At 42.0% G+C, this 17,004-nt stretch overlaps 1 protein-coding gene across 2 annotated transcripts in view; it reads right to left on the bottom strand.

Moving 5' to 3' along the window:
* The window catches only part of CDH8 (cadherin 8), a 323,696-nt gene that overhangs the window by 91,949 nt on the left and 214,743 nt on the right, over positions 1 to 17,004 (bottom strand). For both annotated transcript variants that reach the window (XM_036346731.1, XM_036346729.1), the window contains exon 8: positions 13,480 to 13,616. In XM_036346731.1, the coding sequence (XP_036202624.1) occupies positions 13,480 to 13,616 (137 nt within the window). The remainder of the gene's footprint in view (positions 1 to 13,479; positions 13,617 to 17,004) is intronic.

Raw genomic sequence — 17,004 nt, 5'->3', positions numbered from 1 at the left:
TCTATTATAGTATATATTAAAATATATACACATAGGCATTTTATATATGCATATGTATGTGCTGTATATATATTTATATATGTGCATATATACATTCCCTACATTATCCAAGTAAGTTTTAACTCACTATTGATTATTATAGTTTCCTTCTAACTGATAAATAAATATATTAGATTGGCCAAGGAAACTTTTGATTTTCAAGCAGAGAGTTGCTAATGGAATCTAGACTGGGATTCATAAATGTTTGACTACAAACTCGAAGCTTTACCCTCCCACACTTGCCATCCATGGTTTTATTCCAGGTCTTCCTTCCTTCTCCAGGCTACTATTAAGCATTCACTGTCAAATTACATCAGCGGGTGTGTGGAGCAGACCTCAGTACATCCCAGGATTATCTCAGTGGGGAGCAGGAGCATTCGAACTTCAATATCAGCTCCCCATTTAGACATTCATTTATTTTCAATTTAGGAGCTGGAGGTTCTCACAGCCCAAATGCCTCTGGAACAGGTAGTTCACAGACGCAGATTTTAAATAAATTGCCCCATGTGGACCTCCCCACATTCACCACATCCAGTGACTTCAGTGGGTATGAAAGCCTACCAATCATAACTCATTGTGTTTGAACTTCTTCTCCAAAGCATCCGTTGAAGAAAATCCATAGACACTTCAACTTTGGAAGTGACGGGTCACCTTTTGTGAATCAGGGCACGTCTCAATAGGAACTAGACCATCACTAAGAAAAGAATAGAGGCTAAATGCTCGGAAATGGAGCTGAAGAGTCAGACAAACCTAGGATGTAATCCCAAACTCAGCCTCCTCCATCTGGTGAGCTTGAACTTTGGCATCTTTGTTTTATTCGATGAAAGAACTGATGGTCTCCACATATGGAATTGTGAGTATGAAATCTGATAAAGGGCATCATCCATGACGGCAGCGGTTCTCAACCTGTGGGTCGCGACCCCTTTGGGGTCGCCTAAGACCATCGGAAAACACATATAATTACATATGGTTTTTGTGATTCATCACTATGCTTTAATTATGTTCAATGTGTAACAGTCAAATTGGGGGTCACCACAACATGAGGAGCTGTATTAAAGGGTCGTGGCATTAGGAAGGTTGAGAACCACTGCATTAGGGTGTAGAGTAACCAATGCCTTGCCACCACAAGTGAGATGGAAGCAAGCCATCATAGTTGATACATTTCAACCGCCTGGCTAGAGGGCCACCTGACCAGGCCCTGACATGCCAGGTGGGTGGGGGTAGATAACGATGGAATTGGGACCTATTTTTAGCCCCTGGTTCTAATCTTGGGATTAGGGATTCCTGTAATCAGAAAACATGCTGCATTTTCATTCTTCGGGCTTTGCTGCTTTGTAACCTGCCTCCGCGTGTTCAATTCAGATGAGATTAAATGATAAACGGGCTTGTTGGGTCATGAAGTGTGCGCTGGCATCATTCAGGGCTCTCCTCAAGGCTCTTAGAAGTGGAGAGAAATAACGGTTTTTGATCAGAAGCCTGGCTCCTTGGGGAAAGAGAGAGGGGACCTGAGGTTCCTTTCTACCAACACCTTCCCCATGGTCTCTGACTCCCAAGACTGGTTAATATTCTACGGGAATCCTTCCCTGTAAGCACAGTCAGTGCCCCGCAATTCTCAAACAAGGAGAGGGCAGTTGCTCCTGCCCTTTCTGTGCCAGCTTCAGTCACGGAAAGAATGGCTTTAAAATCCAGGGAGCTGTGTGCCCGTCTGCCTGAGACTTTTAACACAGAGCTGAGTGGGGTGCATAAAAGCGAAGGCCCTTTCCACCAATCAACTAATAGAGCCTGTTTGGAGTCAGAAGTCATCAGGGTACTGTTTACTGGTATTAATATGATCTCCTTTACTCATTCATTCATTTAGCAAATATATACTGTACTGGGAGCCCGAAGCACTATGCCAGGCTCCCAGGATAAAACAGGGATCAATCAATAATAAAGCAATAATAAAATATTTCATAAAGGCAAAGACTTTACCTATTTTTTCCCCTTAGAAATCTTTAAAAATGCATTCTCTTATCCACTCAGCTATATTTTAATACAACTATTGAAAAACAGAAATGTATTTTCAAAACCACAAGCAAATAAATGGTTATTATGAGTCTCAACCAGTCATTTAAAAGAAAAGAACAAGGGTTTGTGAGAACCTATATAAAAAAGGAAGCCAACCCAGCACAGGTATCAGGAAATAGTAATAATAAGTTAAAACGGTTATATTAATGCTTATGTAGAAGTTGCTGCGGCATTATAAGTGCATTCGTAGATTGAATGTAACACAAATCGCTACTTAATCTGAAATTCTAAAGAATCCATAGTTAACCAGTTGATGGCTGCTAGATAGATTGCATCTAATCCTTTCTTCCAAATATGTAAGGTGTGGAAGCACAGAATTCTGACGCACAGGTACCATCCTAAAAAGAAGATTCTGGAAGAATGGCTGTGAGGTGCCTATGTGGAGGCGCCTATGTGGAGGCTACAGATTGCTATTTACTTCTTGGCCATGCATACTGAGAGTCAGCATCCCAGTCTGAAATAAATTAAAAAAAAGAAAAGGCTGGCCATAATATTTTCAACTCCTCCCATCAAGAGACGCTTATTTCTCCACTCCTTGAACCTGGTCTTGTTAATGTCACTTGTTCTAGCCAATCCGGTATAGCCAACTGGATATCATTGGAGACTTAGAAAGTGCATCTCAACAGTCTTTGGCTGCTCCTAGCAAAGTGAGCCCAGCTGCCTCACAGCACCAAGAAAATACATGTTTATTATTTTTGAAGCCACTAAATGTTGACATGGTTTGTTAGGCTACGTGAGGGAACTGATACAAATCAGAGCATAATATGATAATTGTGGTCCCCTTTCTGGACAAATAGTGGGAAATGAATGCCAAATAGAAAGTTTAGCTGTGGGACAAAACTGGGAATGAGAGAGAGGAGACACCAGGTTGGGCCTGGAGGAGGACAGAGAGGGGGTGGGGGAAGAGAAAGGACTATTGAGTCCTTACTCTATGCCAGGCTCTGTATTATGGACATGGCCTGGATGATCTGTTTGAACTCTCACAACCAACTTCAAATACGGCGACTGAGATTTAGAGATATAACTCACTCAAGTCACACGTACAACATGTGTTGGACCCAATATTCTGGCTGTGACATGTTGATTCATAGTTTATATTTTTAACTAATAATCACTGCTGCCTACTGAGAGAGTGGTGACAGCCGTGCCTGTGACCTTGACTTTGGGTAAGAAGGGAGCTCTTGAGCCCTAACCGGTTTGGCTCAGTGGATAGAGCATCGGCCTGCGGACTGAGGGGTCCCAGGTTTGATTCCGGGCAAGGGCATGTATCTGGGTTGCGGGCACATACCCAGTAGGGGGTGTGCAGGAGGCAGCTAATTGGTGTTTCTCTCTCATCGATATTTCTAACTCTCTACCCCTCTCCCTTCCTCTCTGTAAAAAATCAATAAAATATATTAAAAACATTAAAAAAAAAAAAGAAGGGAGCTCTTGAAAATTGCGAATGTGGCCAGGATATTGAGGATCAGTAGAAGAAAGAAGTCTATTCTACTGGATACATCTCATCATAGAAAATCATACTCCCCAAATAATCTCAAGATGATGCTTCCTAAACAAACTCATCATTTGGTCAATCCCCAGAATGAAGTTGGGTGATTCTGCTGATGACAAGGAAACCCCCTTTGGGCATATCTCCTTTACTTACATAAAAATGATACAAAATAATGCTTACTTTATAATTATTGTTATAATAATTAATATTGCATTAGATTTATTATCAAACATTTACTCTAATTAGGCATGATATTAGCACTTACATAGATTCACTCTTCATCATATACCTCTAAAGCTGCATCCGCATTTACAGATAGGGAAAATGAGTCACAGGGAGAAGTTAAGCGACTTACCAACGGAATGTGTGTGGATAAGTGAAAAAGTAATGATGCAATCCAAGCGATCTGACTTAAAGCCTTCCCCACCCCATCCCCCTTTATCTTCCTCTCTGACTTCCAGACTGATAATCTGCATTTCCCCCCTAAGTCTTTATAAAAATTTCTCTGTCCCTAGAGAAAGCAAAGCCTGAAGGTAAATCAACCTAATATTATCTGATCTTTTAAAAATATATTTTATTGATTTCAGAGAGGGAGAGGGCCAGAGAGGGAGAGAGAGGGAGAGAGAGAGAGAGAGAGGGAGAGAGAGGGAGAGAGAGGGAGAGAGAGGGAGAGAGACATCAATGATGAAACAGAATCATTGATTGGCTGCCTCCTGCACATCCCACACTGGGAATCAAGCCCACACCAGGTCATGTGCCTTGACCAGGAATTGAACCGTGACCTCCTGTTTCATTGGTTGACGCTCAACCACTGGACCACGCCAGAGCTGGGATGATCTTTATAATCTTTTCAAATATCTAAACCCTTCCCTACCCCATCCCCCTTTATCTGGTACCCTCAAACCTGGAGATGGACATTTGTTATGAGTGGCCAGTTTGTTACAACTCACACCTGACACGACTGAATGACTGTTTGCTGCTTACCTCATTTCTATGCTTTGTCTACTGTCATCTACAATAAGAGTTACTGTTGAGGTTTTGGGGATGGTGGCTTAAAAACAGAATAAGGCAAGATGTGGGGATAGAAGCCTCTTACTTCTGTCTTTTTCTGGTTAGAACTAAGGGCTATTGGTCATAATGACATCCTAAAGGAGTTCCTGGTTAAAATCTGTATCTACAATCTAAATCCACATGCTTTTTCTAAGTAGATTACAACAAAAGGGGGGCAAAGAGAAAAAAGATGGAGAAGTTGTGGGGGGATATTAGTAGAATGGTTGCAGAATGAAGAGAAAATAAGGAAGAAATCCCCAAGTCAAGATACAAAGGACTAGAGCAGCTGCTCAGGAAGTGGGCACTACCGTGATTACAAGAACCCTCATGTGGGTCACCCCCAGAATGACATTCATCTTGGGCCTGCAGAGTCATCTCCTAGGACTTGGAATGGTACTGACTCCAATTCCTCACTATGGGGAGCTGTGCACTGGATTCTGGTCCCTTTGTCAGGAACCTAGAGCTTCCCTTTAACATCCCCATATTTTAATCTCCACTTCTCTTCATTATATCCCTTATTGTTAAAAATATTGATCTTTTCCTTGTCTGAGGTAGGGGGACTCTTGATAGGAACTTTTGTCACATGCCTATATTTCCAAGAAAGTCATAGGGGTCATACTGCTACAGCCTCTCTGATATTTGGGAGCCCCTTAACCACTCCTGGCCCTAAATCTCACTGTCTACAATCAGCAGTTCTCACCCTGTGGGTCGTGACCCCTTTGGCGATCGAACGACCATTTCACAGGGGTCACCTAAGACCATCCTGCATATCAGATATTTACATTATGATTCATAACAGTAGCAACATTACAGTGATGAAGTAGCAATGAAAATAATTTTATGGTTGGGTCACAACATGAGGAACTGTATTTAAAGGGCCAGAAGGTTGAGAACCACTGGCAAGCTCTTATGACCCTTTCTCTTCTGTGAGAGTTAGCTGGTAGTTCCCTTCATGTGCTTCTACTCAATCCTACACAGGAGAATGGAATTGATCTTAATGGAACTCTAGTCCTGTTTATGCTATAGGCAACAAAGAGAAACAGGATCCTGATATAAAATTTAAAGTCCTCAGTTTAATCAGGTGCTTCAGAAATGTGCCTGCTTCATCTGAGGGCCTTTCCGTAGGCGCTGGTCAATCTGCCATGCCTGAAACAAGGCCAAGAGGTAGGTCATTGAACACACCTATCAGCTATGCCAGTGGTCGGCAAACTCATTAGAGCCAAATATCAACAGTACAACGATTGAAATTTTGTTTGAGAGCCAAATTTTTAAAATTTATACTATATAGGTAGGTACATTGTTATTAACTTAATTAGGGTACTCCTAAGGCTTAGGAAGAGCCACACTCAAGGGGCCAAAGAGCCGCATGTGGCTCGCGAGCTGCAGTTTGCCGACCAAGGATCTATGCAATGAAGAAACATAACTGCACCTAGCAGTAACACATGAGCCACGAGCGCCAATTTTGCTGTGGAGAGGATAAGAAGGAACATATAATATAGACCAAATCAATACTATTAAATTAAGCTGTTCATCAAAACCCAGGGTCAAGGCTGTGTTTACAAGAACATCCACAATTTATTCATCAATTTCTAAAGGTCATGGATAAATTTTGAGCTAAAAGATATAGCACTATCACTGTTATTTAAATTCCCACTACACCCAAATTGTAAGGAACAATTATAATTCCCATTACACAGATGATAAAACAGAGCAAGGAAGGAGAAATTAACTGCCCAAGGTTACATGGCCAAGACACGGCTAACTGCGTCCAACTCTAGAACCTAAGATTCCTCTAAATAATGAGCGGACCATAAAGAGGTGCTTTTCCTAAGTGTCCTGGGTTGGACAAAGCATTTATTCTGGCAACCGGGCCCTATGCCAGGAAGAAACATTCCTTAAGTGCTATCAAACTGGTGTTTTCCCGGGGAGACTTAACCATCATTAGCGAATAGCTTCGTTTGCAGTGTTGTGTGCAGCCCACGGTGGTTGGCCAGAGCGATGCATTATCACTAACTGAAAGAGATTAATTTCACGGGCAGTTCTATGCTTCCTGCTTAAGACACTTGCAGGTAACCAAGCGTAGTGTGCTTTCTGGAAACGCCATTTGCCTGCTCCCGGGTACCCGTGTCAGTGGGTTTCTCCACCTTCCATCCCACAATTTCTCTGGGAGGAACACTCCGGAATTGGCCTCTAATGTGCCCCTGCAGAGACTCTATTCTGAGCACATTGATTCCCCAACTCCCCGCTGCATCCGCATATCCTTTCTCTCCCCTAAGACTGTGCTTGTGATTCCTGGTGCTACCTCTTAGCAGGTCTTTCCACCTGCCGTACCTAAAGGAATCCCGAGGGCTGTCTGAGCTTGAATCTCAGCCCCATGACATATCACCTCATCAAGAAGAATCACAAAAATTAAAGATAAAAAAAGAACACCTTACCTCTGCCTTCCTTCACAGAGTTGTTCTAATGTACATCTGACTGGGGGTGGGGCGTGGAGAGGCGGTGGGGGGAACCTGTGAAATGTGGATTCTGGAATCCCTGCCTTGAGATCATTATTCTGTAGGTCCTGGGGAACAGCTGAAACTCATTTGCTTTGGGTTTTAATAGTCACCCAGATGATTTGAATCAGCTGGGTAGGGTAACGTCTCTGCGCTCCTCACTGAAAAATGCTACCCCCTCCAATGCACTACCCTGTGCTTTCTCTTCCCTGTTGCTCAGTTTCCTCATATCTGAAATGGGAACAGAATTCCAGCCTGACCCGGCCCAAAGCTCTGCTCTGTCCACTAGGCAATATCCCTACCCTGGGTCACAAACATCGGAACAGAAGGGCCAGATCTAATGCAGGTCTGTTCTTTCCTCCAGGGCACCCTTGACCTTGCCTTCACCTTCTGCCTTGCAGAGAACTGCTTCATTCACTTGCTTCTGGAAGGGACGTGACAGTGTCAGATACTCAATGTAAGCAGGAGAGTGCAAGGGAAGAAGATATAAGAGAGGTTTCTTCCGTGGAAGGCAGCTAAGAACACGGAATCTGCAGTGAATCAGTATGGGTACCAATCCTGCACCCCCAACCCAACTCTTGCTCTCTATAAAAATGTGGGTAAATTACCTACCCTGTGTCTGAGTTCCCTCATCTGAAAAACGCATATAATAACAGCACCAACCTAACGGGTTTGACTCAGTGGATAGAGCATCATCTTGTGGACTGAAGGGTCCCAGGTTCGATTCCTGTCATGGCACATGCCCAGGTTGTGGGTTCGATTCCCCAGTAGGGGACATGCAGGAGGCAGCAGATCAATGATTCTCTCTCATCAATGTTTCTGTCACTCTCTCCCTCTCCCTTCTCTCTGAAATCAATAATATATATTGATTCACACCTACTGTCACAGAGTGGTGTGAGAATTAAATGCATCATAGGGCTTCCCTTCTGCTTTTTTGGTGTTTAATTAGTCAGCTAAATGTACCTTAAACCTTCACCACTGTGGTAAACAGCAGCCCTACACCGCAGTTGCAGGGGGTGGGTTGCTAGAGCAGAAGCAGCAGAGATATGCTGGCTATGCCCAACCTCTTGTTAGCAGGTGGGCTTTGAACCGCCAGCTCCTGTAATGAGAGGCGCTGGGTGATTGTGACGGCAAGCTAGATCTATTGCCAGTGAAACACTTGGGCAATGCACACAGCGGCGCATCTTGCCTTGGTTAAGTGACTCTGACACAGGAGGATAAAAGACAATATCTTCCTCCTCATTAAGGGATAACAGATGGACTTCCCTAATATCCATTTTTTAGCCTAATTTCATTTGTTTAAATCTTTGCCTGATGAGATGGCGTTCTGAGAGTAATTTTAAATTGTTCTGCCTGGAACAAATATTTCTTTAACTTTATTAGAACCTCTCCCTAAGGGGTTCTGTTGTCCTGGGTGGTTTTAAATATTCATCTCATCCAAATACAATAAATCTTTCTTTAATATATATATATATATTTTTTTACCCAAGACCTGGTCTGTGGCTTTGCAAGGTAAATATTACGTGATGAGCTAAATAATAAAACCCAGGCAAAACAAGTGATAAGCTGTTTTCTTAGTAATTACATTTTTTCTCAAGTTTTCTGTGGTTGTACTAATCCTACTTCTTTTCATGATTTAGACAAAGATGACTTCATTGTACATTTAAAGCTTCTAAATTTTTTTTTTAATATATTTTATTGATTTTTTTTACAGAGAGGAAGGGAGAGAGATAGAGAGTTAGAAACATCGATGAGAGAGAAACATCGATCAGCTGCCTCCTGCACATCTCCTACTGGGGATGTGCCCGCAACCCAGGTACATGCCCTTGACCGGAATCGAACCTGGGACCTTTCAGTCCGCAGGCCGACGCTCTATCCACTGAGCCAAACCGGTTTCGGCTAAAGCTTCTAAATTTATGCCCACCTCAGCTGATACTTCGCAGCTAACATTTAAGGTTCTCTTTTGTACTCTTATTCTTCCCTTTTCTAAGAAAGTTACATGCAAACTTTTTTTTTTTAAAGCAGATGGCTACCTAAGTTTATAGTTTCATGTTTCCTGAGATATCAACCTCCTGAATGAAGCTTGCTTCTTGGCCAAAAATATGCCTATGTAGTTTGTTTAAGTTTCCAAACTCTGAGTAAAAACAAGTCAACTAAGTAATTTAAACGGCGAGATAACACCCACTGTTTGAGCAGGAGTCATGTAAGTTTGGGTTATAGGTTTTCAGTTCTGAAAGGTTCATGGACAGGCTCATGGTCTTCATGGGGGCAGAGCTATTCTGCACTTTTTCTCTATGGCGCCGACTGTAAACCTGAATCTGGGACATGCTTGAGTGATTTCTCTGAAGCCATAAAGAAAATTTAACTTGGCGTACATTTTAATATTTTTGGTAATTTGATTACACTGCATTATTAATAACGATAACTCTATAACTTAAAAATAGTCTTATTTTTAAATACACCCTCTAGATCCATGCATGCTGTTGCAAATAGTAAGCTTTCATTCATTTTTATAGCCAAGTGATAGTCCATGGTATACGGGACCACAGCTTTTTTCTCTACTCGTCTATTTGTGGGCACTGGGGCTGCGTCCAGGTCTTGGATATTGTCAATGGCACTGTAATAAACATAGGGGTACACATATTCTTTTGAATTGGTGTTTTGAGTTTCTTCAGATATTCCCAGATGGATACTGGAAACATCGGGGAACCCTGTAAAAATATATGATTGTCTAACCACCATGCTGTGCACCTGAAACTAGTACAAAATAATGTTGAATACAAAAATATCTATACTTTTGACTAAATGAAAAAATAATATTTTACTGATAGACATAAAATATTTTTTTCCATATTGATGATGCTACAATTTTAAATGTAATCATATGTAATCACTGAAAGAGGTATGTTGTGCCACTTTTTCTCACCCTCAATATGGAACTGCTTGTAATACCTGACACTCATCCTCATCTCCCTCACCTCCATGTGTTTATTTTTAAAAAAAAAAATATATATATTTTTATTGATTTCAGAGAGGATAGGAGAGGGAGAGAGAGAGAGATAGAATCAATAATGAGGCAGAATCATTGATAGGCTGCCCCCTGCATTTCCCACACTGGGGATGGATCCCACAACCCAGGGAATCGAACCATGACCTCCTGGTTCATAGGTCGACGCTCAACCACTAAGCCACACCGGCCGGGCTCCCTGCCTTCCTTTATGGGTCTCTCAGCAGATTCCGAGCCATCCTTCCATCAGCAGGTGCTTCCAGGAGCCGGGAGAAAGAAAACTCCCACAGCTCCTGGGTTTTGCCTGCTGTGCGCACTGCTCTCCCCCCCGTCACTAGTCACTAGAAGGATGCTTGGCAAGGAGTAACAGCTCAATTAATGATGATTGAGTGAGTGAGCGCATGCATGTCTTCTGACTGGGTTGGTACCCGCATTCGCCTGGCTCCGCAGCTCATTACCCTGAAGCATCTGCTTTCCTGTCTGTCTGCTTACTCCTCTGTAATTCCTTGCAGATGAATCTTTTGTGTCTGGGTTGCCCCTGAAGTGTCTCAGCCGCAGCTCTGCGTGTTCACGTCTTTTTCCTCCTTAAAGCGGAGTCCGCGGAGCCTCAGCGCCAGGGTCCTTGATAAATATTTAAGTGAAGGCATCCAGCTCATAAAAAAAGTGTCCTGGATGATGGCTACCTCAAGTAGGGTGTGTTCAATAGACAAGGCAGTGCTTTAAGAAGTAATTACTACCTACCTACTTGAGAGAAATCGGTGATCCCTCTGAGCATTTCTAGAAAGCGTCAAACCAATCTAAACAGATAGGGGTTTTCTCAGAGGCTTAAGGTGATAATGCAGCGTCAACACTGTAAATGACAAACCCGCACGCCTGTGCCTCTCTAGACGGGCTGAACACTGCTGGTAAGTCAGCGCCACCGATGGTGCGCTGTGTGTGCTTTAGCCCTTCAAGTTGCAAGGGGAGGGAGAGAGAGATAGAAACATCAACAATGAGGCAGAGTCATTGATAGGCTACCTCCTGCACACCCCACACTGGGGATGGAGCCCACAGCCCAGGCACCTGCCCTGACTGGGAATGGAACCATGACCTCCTGGTTCAGAGGTCGATACTCAACCACTGAGCCACACCGGCCGGGCGCCATGCCTTCCTTTATGGGTCTCGCAGCAGATTTATGGGACACTCTGGCCGAGGAACACACCAGGGAAGACAAGGGCACGCAAAAGCCAGGAAAAACACCCAAGGGTCCAAAGCTCATCCCTCCCCGGGCCCCACAATCTGGTATTGTCGAAGCAACGTAACAACTTGACGGCAGGCTCTGAGCCTGCGCTTGAGGTTGCGATAAGAAACAGGCATCCTTCTCCCTTGAATCTTCACTTTTTCACCCAGTGCTGTTTTATTTTTTACTTTTATTTGTTTAGTTTGTTTTGTTAATCTTCACCTGAGGATATTGTTCCATTGATTTTTAGAGAGAGTGGAAGGGATGGGGAGAGACAGAGAGAAAACATTGATGTGAGAGAGACACATTGGTTGGTTGCCTCCCGCACATGCACATGCCCAGACCAGGACTGGGGATGAGCCTGCAAACGAGGAACATGCCCTTGACCAGAATCGAACCCAGGACTCTTCAGTCCAAGGGCTGATGCCCTATCCACTGAGCCAACTGGTTAGGGGTTGTGTGTGTGTGTGTGTGTGTGTGTTTAACGTTCCATGGAGGACATTTTCCCACATCTCAGAACAAGAAAACCCCATGCCCTTCCTAACGGTCTACCCGTGGTCGGCAAACTGCGGCTTGCGAGCCACATGGGGCTGTTTGGCCCCTTGAGTGTGACTCTTCCTAAGCCTTAGGAGTACCCTAATTAAACTAATAACAATGTACCTACCTATATAGTTTAAGTTTAAAAAATTTGGCTCTCAAAAGAAATTTCAATCGTTGTACTATTGATATTTGGCTCTGTTGACTAAAGAGTTTGCCGACCACTGGCTCTAGATCACTTTCATCTGTACGAACAAATTGATCATGTATCTCAGAGATATTTCCCCTGCATTCACACTGTGAAAACAAAGAGCAGATTGTAGAGAGAGCGCGGAGCAGAAGTTAGGTCCCACCCCTGTAAGTACCATCTACACACACTCTATGTTGTATGTTTGCCCATGAACTTTGCTTCCTGTCAGTTTGTATTTCCTTATTCAGATTCCCAGCTCCCTCAAGATTTGAATGCTTCCTTGAATCTCTGTGACCAGGCCCTTTATGGGAAGAAGAGATTTGGATAATATGCAGAATATGCTTTGTTTAGAAATGAAATGAACATCATGTCTCTTTTGCATGTTTTTGCATAATAAAAATGTAAGACAGAGTGTAAGTTCCCAAAGACAGTGTAGCACCAATGTCCCATCTAGCTGTTCTTTAGAGACTCAAGAGTAGTGTCATTAAGTGCAATCAAAGAAGCGTTAGGCATAAAAAAATGGAAAGACCAACATAGGTTATTTTAACAACCCTAGAAGGTTTACATTTTTGCATGTAATTTATGAAAAAAATAATTGTATTGAACATACAGTTTTAGACAGTCTATAATTAATGTGTAAAATACACTAAACTCTAAAAAACAACATAAAAACCATGTATAATTTCATCTCTTCAAATTAACATGTATTGATAGGGTGAGGTTTCTGTCTATATTTTCTGCCTATATATGTGTATACGCATGTGTGAGGCTCAAATATGTGAGCAATAGTTTCTATATTGTATATAGCATATGTTAGTGTCTATTTTTTAAAAAAATATATTTTATTGATTTTTTACAGAGAGGAAGGGAGAGGGGTAGAGAGTTAGAAACATCAATGAGAGAGAAACATCGATCAGCTGCCTCCTGCACACTCCCCACTGGGTATGTGCCCGCAACCAAGGTACATGCCCTTGACCGGAATTGAACCTGGGACCCCTGAGTTTGCAGGCCGACGCTCTATCCACTGAGCCAAACTGGTTAGGGCTGTTAGTGTCTATTTTAATTATAGTGTATAGTCCTTGAGTTCTATTTATTACCCACCCTATTATACTAAATCTTCCCTCATATTTTAACATGCACAACATTGTTTTTTAATGGTTGAATAATGGATATAGGTTATAATAATATTTGGATATAAGAATGTTGCAACCTTTGGTAAGTTAACACAATGTAAATTATTTCTTACTGAGACGATTCATCAAAGGCTCCTTGGGAATCATAAAATAATTTCCAATGCCCAACTCTCTAATGACCCTTTATCATGTGATCACTAGACACAAAGTGAACCCATTCACACAAGGAAAATAAATAAACCCAGGCACTTACTAATTTCAGTAGCAATGATCGTTATGTTGTGCCATACACTTAACTCTCTGTCAAGTGGCGTTGCCAGCGTTATCTTCCCATCATCTGCGTTAATGTTGAATTGCCTCTCCAGGTCAGTGTGCCGGTCGATGGAAAACCTACAAAACAGATAGATCTGTAATCTATTTCCATGCTCACGTGATCCAGACAGCCCATAGCAGACCTTTAGTCATCCTCGGAGAGCCATCATCATGAAGTCAAATGAATTGGGAAACTCAGCGGCATCGTCATTTGCAAAACCAAATGACTGGACAAGGCACAAGAAACTTGATAATTACTGTCCAAGGGGTAATTAGCTACCTATGCAACAAGGAGGTCAGACACCGCCACAGGTTTCAATGGGCAGCATCTTCAGAAATGGATGTTGATGAAGAGTTAATTGGACAATCCATCACATTTATTGGACAGCTTATGGTAATTAGCAGTTGCCACAAAATATCATCGAAGACGATGAACTCAAGCCCAAAGCAGGATGGGGCCGAGCAGTGGGTAATTTATGGCCGTTCAGAGGAAATGGGTGTTTGTGTTAAACTTCCATTGGACTAGCCAACATGTGTGTGTTTGTTTTTGCTGGTTTGTTTTGTTTTTATTTATATACAGTACATATATTAAGTATATATTTAGGCTTTCTATCAGTCTCTGTCCATAGAAATCAGACAGTTACTGATTCTCTAGTAATAATTTTTAAAAGTTGGAAGAGATATTTTAATAGATTTATAATACTAGATTCTATGAAATTGAAAATTTTAAATGGACTTGTTAGCAGTTCCTATATTGAGAAAATTTTTGGATAAGACAGTATTATGGTGTTTTGTGTCTAGAGCCAACTGCTTCTCTGGTGTACTGAGTATTAAGATTACATAGGAATTACGTTTTCCATAGCATTTATCAATATCCACTTTATAAATCAAGATCTGTGCTTTCACTACGAAATGTCAAATATCAGCAACAGAAGGTATAATTAGAAAAATTGTCCCATAAGTAAGCAGTGAAGTGAACTGAAACAGGATAGAATAAAAGCCTGAAGAAGGGCATTATGAACTGAATTTTTGTGTCTCCCTGCAACTCATATGTTAAAATCCTAACTCCCAATGTGGTAGAATTTCTAAGTAAGTTCTTTGGGTTATAATTATAATTAGGTCATGGGTGTGGGGCCCTCATGATGAAATTAATGCCCTTATATTTTTTTTAAAGTTGACACAGGGTCCCTCTCTGGTTTCTGCCAGTAAGCGGGCAGGAAGACAACCACCTGCAAAGGAGGAATCTGGTTCTCACCAGACACCGAATCTGTAGGTGCCCTGGTCTTGGATGTACAGCCTCCAGAACTATGAGAAATACATTGCTGTGGTTTGGGCCACCAGTCTATGCTGTTCCATAACACAGCCCAAACAAGACAAAGGTCACGGACAATCCCATTTTAGGAGGAAGAACGGCCGGAAGCGTTTACGGTTAAGGTGGCCTCCTAGGAAGTGCCCATGAAATCTCTCCATTCACTGATACCCATTGACCCTAAATAGGAAACCTGGTTTGAAGCTATTGGTGTCGGGCATATTTTTCTTTTTATACATTTTTATGAACATTTATTATATAATCAAGTTGAAACTACGTTATAAGAAACTAAGGGAAAAATAAATTTCCCACAATTTTACGGGTACAGTTTTGTATTGTTAATATTTTAGTGGATTTCATTGCAAACAGTTTATTATGCATCTCTTCTTATTTATGTACATCTACTTACTTGTTTCTATATCTAATTGTGACAACAAATGGATGACAAGATAGATGGATAGATGAGTAGGCAGATACATAGATAGATTCATAGGTAGATAGATAGATAAATAGATAGATAGATAGATAGATAGATAGATAGATAGATAGATAGATAGATAGATTATTCCTTTCTCCTTTTAACAAATTCTTTTTTGTTAAAAATGGTATCCCTATCCTTTATATCAGATGCAAACACCAGGGAAAAAGGCATTTATGTTAAATCCTTCGCACCAAAGACAAGCATCATTTAACAGTTTGGAGTAATATTAAAAAGTACTTAATTTTATTGGCAATAATTTATTGCTAAATTCCTTGAGAAAATATTGTATAATGAAATTATAACTCCTGATTCAATGAAAAGCTACAAAAGAACACTAAGAAGCTGACTTACATCTATATACCAGGCATTCTACACCTACCCCACACCTTACCCCAGGATGTTTAGAGAAATTCAGAAAGGATTTAAGAACCCAAAGTATTTAAGAACCCATATATATGGATTAACAGTGCTCTGGACCAAATCCTGAGCCTGAGAAAGTGCTCACTGCAAAACACTTCGATCTGTTGTATTACGAAAAGGAGACCAAAAGCCATTTTTTGGGGGGATTATTGATGAGACCAATGAGGTCCCAAGTTCAACTGTAAAATAACTTGACATGTGTTTTGCTTCACATATCATGTGGACTCTGACTCTTAAAAGAGCTAAGAAATGTCTGGAGGATTAATTATCACTTTGGCATCATATTCATAAATAAAATTTGCGGGTATTGCTGGACTGTAGTAATTGTATTATCTCACTTCTTATATTTCACACATTCACGCGTCAACCAATTTCCCTGAGGCCACCACAAAGGAGAATCAGCCTAATCACCGGTACCCATGGAACCCAAACAGGCTCCTTGGCGATTTGATGGATGTGTAGTAATTGCCTAGGACTTCTGGCCCAGAGGAAGCACTGGGACAGTGACAGGGTTGTGGAAGGTGTTTTGTATTTTTTTTTAAGTTGTTTGTTGAATTCCTTATTTAAATTTGTATCATGCAGAACTCAAATTTGGAATAAACTCTCTCCATTATTTATATATTAGAGGCCCAGTGCATGAAAATTCATGCACTGGAGGGGGAGTCCTTCAGCCCAGCCTGCCCCCTCTCACAGTCCAGGAGCCCTCTGGTGTGGGAGGCAACCCGGCAATTAGGGGAAGGCGATTCCCCATCACACTTCTGCTGCTGCCACTGCCAGCAGCGCAAGCCTCTGCTGGTCCTGGTTATCTGAACCTCAGGCAGCCCTGGGCGACTGGGCAGCTGCCATCTGAGGCTTGCCTGTGCCTCAGGGCAGCCCTGGGTGGCTGGGGGGCTGAGGGGACTGGGAGTCTCTGGAAGCAGGCACACGGAGTGGCCGGGCCCGCGGGCCTGGCCTTGCCACATGCCTACAGCCCCAGTAGGGCTAAGGGGACTGGGCACCACCATCTTTGAGGGCGTGGCAGTCAATTAGCATATTCCCTCCCTATTGGCTGTGGGTGCTGCCATCTTTGCAATGGCGTGAGGTTCAATTAGCATATTCTCTCTTTATTAGATATGATTGTTATTTCTGGGATAATTAATAAATTCACTGAGCCTGAATTTCCTTTTTCTTTAATATATTTTTATTGCTTTCAGAGAGGAAGTGAGAGGGAGAGAGAGATAAAAACATCAATGATGAGAAAGAATCATGGACCAGCT

Source organism: Myotis myotis, unplaced genomic scaffold (genome assembly GCF_014108235.1).
Source record: "Myotis myotis isolate mMyoMyo1 unplaced genomic scaffold, mMyoMyo1.p scaffold_m19_p_19, whole genome shotgun sequence".
NCBI classification, from domain to species: domain Eukaryota; kingdom Metazoa; phylum Chordata; class Mammalia; order Chiroptera; family Vespertilionidae; genus Myotis; species Myotis myotis.
This window is presented reverse-complemented; position numbering and strand designations above follow the sequence as displayed.